Source organism: Convolutriloba macropyga, chromosome 8 (assembly GCF_964194025.1).
Source record: "Convolutriloba macropyga chromosome 8, txConMacr16.3, whole genome shotgun sequence".
Taxonomy (NCBI): domain Eukaryota; kingdom Metazoa; phylum Xenacoelomorpha; order Acoela; family Convolutidae; genus Convolutriloba; species Convolutriloba macropyga.
Genome location: NC_134475.1, coordinates 33,281,488 through 33,289,904, shown reverse-complemented (window position 1 = coordinate 33,289,904; position 8,417 = coordinate 33,281,488). Strand labels below are relative to the sequence as shown.

The following is an 8,417-nucleotide window of genomic DNA, read 5'->3' as shown; positions in this document are numbered from 1 at the left end:
TCAGTGCATTGATGACCGACAAGAACAGCCGAGAGAGATGACCGTATTACAAGCGGAAACGGCTGGACAAAGTGACAGCGAATAAAAACTTTATTAAAACAAACTTCCTCTCTCAAACTTATATTTTACTTATTATTTAATATTTTACTACTTACTAACCGGTGAATATTTATTAATTTTCTGATTTTAATTAATAATTTATTTTCTTTCCAAGAGGGGAGAAATGTCGTACGGTGATAGATACCTTTCTTGTATCTACACTCGTACTTTAATCTATGTATGTCTGAATGCTCCATTTGAAGGGCGAATGCCTATTTAGTTCATTTTGTTGCTAACTTCTTACTAACTTCCTCCCACTTTGCAAGTAATGTCTGTTCATGCTGTCTAATGATTTCATACTGTAAACAAATCTAATTTTACTTCCCGGATGTTTGATCAAATGTTGAACAAATCCATTTCTTCATTTTGTTTAACTCTAGTTGTCACTCATCCCATTTTCAGCGCTATCGCTTAGTTGAATTAAATCTTTGTCAAACGCTTCTCAATTGAACTAACTAAATAGAAATCAACCATTCGCGACGCGATTGCCTAATCGCAACGTAATCGACAAAAAGTAGATAACACATTCGCCATTCGCGACGCAATTGCCACTTTCTATTTGGATAATACCAATCGCAACACAATTGACCCAACTCACATTGATCGAGCATAACAACCTCTGCGGCCTAATGAACTTTTTTTTGTTTTACAAGCTACATACTACTGGTAGTCAATTTAGTTAAATTTAATAATAGGAGACGAAATGATTAATCAACAAATCTAAGTGAGTTCAATCGAATTTATCATCTTTGATATGCAGAATGAAGACAACTATGAAATCAAGTCGAATATGGTTGTTAAGAAATTTAATTCTGCTCCTCGTTTTCTCAATAGTGATTCCTCGGAATACTTTTGTTTTGTTGTCCGTCCAGCCATCTTCCCAGCTGGCTGAATATTAATCCCTTAAAACTAAAGAGGGATCGGGAATACTTTTCCTGTTGACAAAATAATTTGATAGCATTTACCAATAGCAATAATAAGTACATTTGTGTTTTTTACTTAGGTCCTGCGGGTCCTCGTAGGTTCTCATTTTTTTCGGTTCCACAAAAATTCCTACGCACTCTTATCTCCAACCATTTATTCTGTTTCTCTAATCATGCCCACACGCCTACCCAAATATTGCCCCTCCCGCACACGGTCATTTTGGTGTCGTATCTATTGAAAGAGCCTAAAATATGGACAACGAGAAAAAAAATTGAAAGTATAATTATTGAATGAATTCTGATTGATTTTTCGCTTATTCTGTGATTAAAGGAAATCAAAAGTAGTGCAATTTTGAGACCATATGAATTAAATTCTAATTTGACCTACCTTGAATTGAATCTCAGAAAAAAAAACGAAATTCAAGTTTATAGGTTAACTGATATTTTATTAAACTGGTTTGTCGTCACTCTACAGGTTAATCTATACAAAACTTTATCAGCAAACAACATAATTAATCGTATTCTACGGCTTTTTTTCAGAATAAAATGTCTTTCCTTCAAGATCTTAAAACACTTGTTCAAGAAAAACGTCAGGATCTTGCATTTTGTAAATTCTTACAAAATACGAGTCACTTGGAACAATATTGCCTTACAACAGTCCATGTTCTATAAAGGTCACAGAAACAACATAAAAAAGTATTTTGTATCATAAATTTTCAAGCTGGTCAACTTCTATGCTAATAATTGACAGGAATTCGAGTCCGTGGGGAAGAAATGCACAAACAGCACTGACTGTCATTGGAGGCAAATGTGTTGTGATGACCAACTTTGCTGTTATTCTGAGCCCAGATTTCTCCGAGTAAACACAAACAATGATGACGAAGAATTCTTACTAATTACAATGATAGTAGCCGCATCAATATCAGCAATGCTGCTACTAGCCATTATTGGAATTATATGCAAGAAATGCGTCATTGGCAAAGGTGCCAAAAGTGAAAATGCAACCCTACCTCCAGAGTACCATGGTTACCCTGTCAACATGGTGGTACCAGCACCCATATATCAGTTTCCTAATCACTCTATGACAGAAAGTGAGAACAATTACGGTCAACATGGCTTAAATGCATCAGCGCCAGAATCGCAGAATTTGTACGCGAATCAAGCCCACCTTCCAGGGTTCTATAATGATCAGCAGACAGCAGTGACACCTGTCATTCTTTCACCACCGGAATATCCTACAGTGAGTCATAGTTTATGACCATATATGGAAAATTACTTCCAGTTTTTTTTAGGGTACAGGAACCAAAAGTGCTATAATATTTCTGCGAAGTACATTCGTCAACAGCCAACCATATGGGAACAGTAAACTTTGAGTAAGTTGGCAAATTATCTCTGAGCCAAAAATATATTCGTACAGTGTTGAACAAATATATTCGGACAGTGTTGAAATATTCGGACTTCGTATTTCTGCACAAAAGGCAGCTTCAAAATCTAATTACAAAAATAAAGATGAAGCGTTCGTCTAGATACTATAGAAACTGCATCGCCAGAACACCCAAAAAATTTAATATGTTTCCCAGTTCGCAGAAACTCAAGTTCGACAACTTGTTTTTCAAAGCCTCATTAGGTTTTCTCCATTTCTCTCATTTCGTGTCCCCATAGTTACTCTGATGTTACATGTTTGTTCCTTCCTAGGGCGCGTAAGTTTGATTTAATTTCCAGCATGTAATATTCTAATGACTTTGACACAACCAAATCTGTAAAATAAGGAGTGTTTTTATATCAGGTCTTTTTTTCAATCAGTTCAAATTTATTTTATTTATTGCAAAAATTAACACTGCTCTTGGAATCAAATCATCCAGAATGTTATGGGCTTGATTTTTTCTATTTATTGCTGTGCAGTTTATTCCCTCAACATAATTAGCATTCACCTATAATGCCGGCTTGCTGCTAAAGAAAAGAGCAGTTGGATAAATTTGTCATGTTTTAAGTTTTAGCCAAAACCGATGTATTTAGCACAAAAGTACGGAAGCAACCGATTTAGTGTACAGCAGTGCCGAATAATTGAAGCAATATTTCACGGCTCGAAATATATTGTGCTTAACATTTCATTTAAACAAGGCGACTCGGTAATGTGCGATCGCACATAAGGTTCCGACCCCGCTCATCCGCAATTTTGGCTTGATTGTCTACCAAATGAGGAACATAGAAAAACCCAAAAATTCAAGTATTTAAAAAAAAAATTGGTGTATGAACGAAACGAAAGTCTCAAAAGCAAAAAACTGTGGGGGAGTAAAAATTAGATTGATTAGGCCCATTAGATTGATGAGATGTGCAAGTATTAAGAAAGCGAGTCAAGACGAACAGCAAAATCAAACAACAGCAACAACAAAAATTAATTACATCAAAAACTTCATCAAAAACAAAACTTAATAACAAAGTCAAAATACCGTCCGATAAAACTGATATTAAACAAAAAACCTTGCAATTCACCAGAAAAGATAAGGGAGTAGTCTGTAAAAAGGCTTGGTATCAATTAGACAATAAAGAACAAAAACAGTAAAGTTGAAAATTTCGCTTATTTTTTTAAAATAATTAATTTCGAAATAATGAAAACCATTAGAAATCAAATAAAATATCTCATAGGTGTACGATTACCACTGCTTCCATAGAAGGAATTAAGAGCTGCCGGTATTCAATTTTTTACTCGGTTACAAAAAGAACATATAGACAACAAACAAAAAATCAAATAAAACTTGGCAGAAAACGCTTCCGAAACAGTAAAGCCATACTATGGCCATCAAAATGTGTTCAATTGCACTTTCTGCAACCACCGATAATGTATTATGTGACGTCTTATTAATGAAGCTAGGTAACAAGTAAACAAAAGTGGAAAACAAAATGCAAAAATAAGTAAAACTTTAATTTTTTTTCGAAAAAAAAATATTTCCAAAGACATGAACACCAATATTTACAGAATAAAAAAATAATTAGGTTCATATATTCTTCCAAAAGATGCCCATGAGAATTGCAATCATCCAGAATATGTTTTATGTCAACAAAAAGAACGTCAAACATGACAAAAGTCAAAAATTAATTTAATTTTTTTTTCGTGTCGAAGCCAGTAAAGTCAACGAATTCTTTAAAAACATTAGATAGTGTGCCACTAATCCCCTTTTGAAACCTTCCTTTGACAGCAATAATGTCATAATTGGTCTGTAATTAACGAGTCTAGATAACAACCAGACAGTAAAAGGAACAAAATTCCGAAGTTAAAAAGTGTTTTTTTATTTGGAAAACAATTGTTTCCAGAGTCATGAAAGCTATCAGCTATCTACTAAAATCAGAATATCGTATCGTCTTATCTATTCGTCCATGAAAAAACAATGAAACCGGGTCAATGTACAGTAAAATGTCATACGACTAAAAAGACAAATCAAAAATGGCACTTAATGACAATTTAAAAAAATCAATTAAGTTTTTCGAGAAAGTAGTGTCGAAGCCGTTAAAATCATAATCTATATCTTCAAGCATTTTAATATTATCAATTGTGCCTTATTTTGAAAGCCAATAATGTGATATATGAACTGTCAATAACGTGATAATGTGACAAAACTAGAAAACGTGAAAAATGTGAAAATAACTAAAAAATAAGAAAATTTGAAATCTAGTTGTATCAAAGCCAGTAGCCCATAACTTAAGGCTTAAAACCGCAAAAAAGATTGAATTTGATTTAAATAAAAAGAAGAAGGTTTCTTGCATTGCGGACAATAAGCTAAGAGTTGACCAAAGAAACAGAAAAATAGAGGCGAGTGTTCAATAATTCTTTTTTTATTTGAAAATGAAATACTTTTAAAAGTCAAAACAACCATAAGCTTTCAAGTAATCAACTAGATACAATAATGTGGAGCTATTTAGGAACCCAATTGGAACTATCATTAGTGAGTTTTTTTCGAAATGTTCTGTTATTTAATTATTCTAGAAGAGATCGAATTTTTTTTTTTTATAAAAAAGACCGACTGTTAACAATCCGAATTTTTTTAGGATTTTACCAGTCCAAGATCGGTCCAAAATAGCCCTGCTAAGGCTGTTTGTTCTTTAAGAACACTTAATTATTCGAATGTTATAGATAATGCTTTTTTGTTAGTTAAAAAATCAAAAATAGATGCTGCGTGTTTGTTAATCAACGAATAAATTTAGCAAAAAACGGCGAAGTTTTAATTACAGAGCACTCTCAAAGGAATTTGAAGTTATAAAAGCCCCTTTTGAGTCTACAAAAATTGTGTTAGTGGTGTTTGGGTCTGCACTGCCTGTATATTTAATCAAAACGGACTAAAGAAACTTATTTGGTGCTGTTTTTGAAGAAAAAGTCTTAATTTTGAAATATTTAGCCAGAATTTTTGACAAAAAAAAATAGAAATAGCCTACAATATTCTTGTGATTTTTTTTGCACTTTAGCAAAATTGGCGGAGTTTTATTCAAAAATTCCGGAAAAAGTGAATAAAATCTCGCCGGAATTCACACTATTTTCTCAAAATTTAAACCTCGATACCTCCCTGTAAAAAACGAAAATTAAAAATTTTTTTAATTCCATATTCTACGCTGTACAAGCTTTCTAATGATACCAGTCTCAACTCTCTATGATGAATATATCGATCGGCCAAAATTGACTGAACAAAAAAAACCCGTTTGAGTATATAGTTCCTTCCCCCACAGGAGGGGTCGGAACAAAAAAGCAAAGTGGAGGAGTACTTGCGTCATCAGGTTTCTTTTCAATGTTTATAGGGCTGATTTTTGACAATCTGGAAAAAACATTAAAATTACCAAATTATTGCCACTGGAAAGCATTGACTGTCAAAGATTTTTGGTTCTGAATCAGGAATCAACCAAAGTTTAACGGCTTGAAATCATTTTTCTTACAGAATTGCTCTAGAAATTTGGATTTTGCTCCTAATTTTTGTCGTATTATTTTCGTCTCACATTTCATTCACAAAAAGTTTTTGTTCTTTTGATCTTTCTGATAATTTCTTCGTTTGATCAATTTTGACTTCTATGTCTGTTCTAAAAAGTCCACACCATTGATTTCCAGAAAAAAAATGCTTATCTTTGCCTTCATTCCTGACCACATAGTTCGTCCTTCCTTTTTTGTCTACGCATGTAGTCTGTGCGTCCCTAAAAAGTTGAAATTGCATCGATTCTTAAATTGTTTGTCTCTAAAAAATTCAGAATTCTTCAATACAAGAGACAATTTTCATTCGAAGTTTTAGGTTTTTCTTTGTTTTTTTTTGTATTCTTTAATGGAAGCCAAAAATCAATTGTATTCTAACGAACCTGGTTTTCAGGTTTGTTTTTCTGTCAATTCTTTGAAGTTTTGCTCTGTAATTATTGCCCATGTTTTTTTCATTACGAAGATTTTTCTCAATTAACTACTTTTGCTTCTGCTTCAACATTTTGCAAAATTTCTCCTATGCTGATACTTGATACATTCATCAGTCCTTCTCTTTTATTTCTAATGAAATAAAGCACACGTTGCCCAGCAAGTAATGGGCAAAGAATTGAACAACAAAGTTAAAACTGTTCTTCGACTGTGTTATTGTGTTTTTTGTTTTTTTTTTCGATTATAAAAATAAGGCATGAAATGGTCAGATTTGTATCAAAATTAATAAATAAAGCACAACGTCAATTGTCAGTGTTTTTGACCTCAATAAATTTAGTTAGAAGAGAAAAATATTAAATACCGTTGAATTTGGGATTCAGGCAAATTGACGTCAAAAATTTTTCAATGTCTTTTTAAAGTAAAAAAGGAGGAGAACGTGAAAATTATCTAATGAATCAGAATCAAAACCGACATGGACCCAAAAACTTTGAGACTTAATTGGTTTATATTGTCAATTTAACAACGCCGTTGTATTAACAAGTTTCAGAAATTTTGAGGGCGAATGAAAACATTCTTTGCACTTGAATTTTACGGCTGCATTTTTAGGTCCTCTGAAAACTCAAAATTATTCTGTTGCTCTCTTTTTTGAATCTTCATATTTATTAAACGGTATAGATGTTCTTGGACGCTTGCTGAAATACGAAGTTTATCTCAAAGACAAACTGTTGCACAATTTGGATATGGTGATTTAATGCAATCATTGTAGCCTTTCAAATGAGATGTGGGGATCATTATGTGCCACGTACAGAAAACAGCCTTCTTTTTTCTATTTTTATCAATATTCTCAAATTAACTTGCAGTTAAGTCAGAATATATATAGGAAAATCAGAAAAAAAATAATGTTGAGTTGAGATAACAAGAACAGAAATACACGATCTGCGATCTTGATAAGAATAAAAGAAATATACAATAATTAGCGGAAAAAGATAGCCTAATTTACAAAAATGACCAATCTAATTGTAAGCATTATAATAATTCTACAAGGTGTAAAATAATTCTACAAAGTCCTTCAAAAACTTGTAGCAAAATTAACGTTCAACTTCTCTTTGATTTTATTCACAAAGTTTACTTGTACAAACATTTTTAAATTAAATTTATGCTTACAAATATTTGTTTTTCAACGTTTTGTTTTTCAGGAACCATTGGCGTCCATAACCGATGTTTCTTCATTGGTGTCTGCAGAGAAACAGCCGAAAGAAAAGAAAAGTTCAGAGAAATTAGACTCTTTCAGGAAAAATGCAACGACTGTGACTTTTGGTTTTGTCTCACCTCAAAATGCAGACCGAAAAAATCGTTTATCTCAATCAGAAGGAAACTAATAACACAGTGCTTCGGGCAAACAAACTTTGATTAGAATAGTACCACTTAGATAATCTCTGCAGTATACTGATATCATTTTGTGATTAATAAATTGTAGAATTTGAGGCAAACCAACTGTGTTGTTACAGTTGCTTCTGGTTCGATGACAGAAAAATACCATCTAAATTACTCATTATTCACTTTTTCGGTAAATATGGCAACGTAAAAAGTGAATTTTTATTTGCACCGTATTCAATGCAAGTTTAGCAAAAAATTGTTTCACACCTGGTGAAACCGTGGTTCCCAATGGTCAGCTGTCTCACCTTATGCCTTTCCGTAACAAGTCATCTACTTGTATTGCGATCCGATTGGATGACTCGTGAAGGAAAGGCACAAGGCGGAACGTCGCAAATGCTTTTCAATTTGCCCTTATGTCTGCTCAGGTTATCCACTGTCCTTTGCAGGAAAAACATTCAATTTAGAGATAGAATTTTATGTGCAGATGTTTTCAACAAAATTTTAAAATTTTTCAGGAGATAAAGGTGGCACCTGGCAGCCAGTTCTCTGCGTCTTTTCATTTCTCAATTAAAAGAGAACAGAAAACGCTTCAAAAGAAATTTAAAGGAGAGTAAAATCAAAAGATTTACCTTGAAACACAG

The 8,417-nt window shown here is 32.9% G+C and overlaps 1 protein-coding gene across 1 annotated transcript; it reads left to right on the top strand.

Moving 5' to 3' along the window:
* Nucleotides 1-1,508: 1,508 nt before the first annotated feature.
* Nucleotides 1,509-8,004, top strand: LOC142344088 (uncharacterized). The gene is made up of 2 exons (XM_075395572.1): nt 1,509-2,262; nt 7,596-8,004. Exons 1-2 carry the CDS (start codon nt 1,831-1,833, stop codon nt 7,776-7,778), a joined length of 615 nt encoding a protein of 204 aa, XP_075251687.1. The 5' UTR covers nt 1,509-1,830; the 3' UTR covers nt 7,779-8,004.
* Nucleotides 8,005-8,417: the final 413 nt, after the last annotated feature.

Excerpts from the sequence above, each read along its gene's own strand:
- LOC142344088 (XM_075395572.1), top strand. The coding sequence starts at position 1,831 with ATGTGTTGTGATGACCAACTTTGCTGTTATTCTGAGCCCAGATTTCTC. Across the intron at positions 2,263-7,595 it reads CACCACCGGAATATCCTACA|GAACCATTGGCGTCCATAAC; the intron begins GTGAGTCATAGT and ends TTTGTTTTTCAG.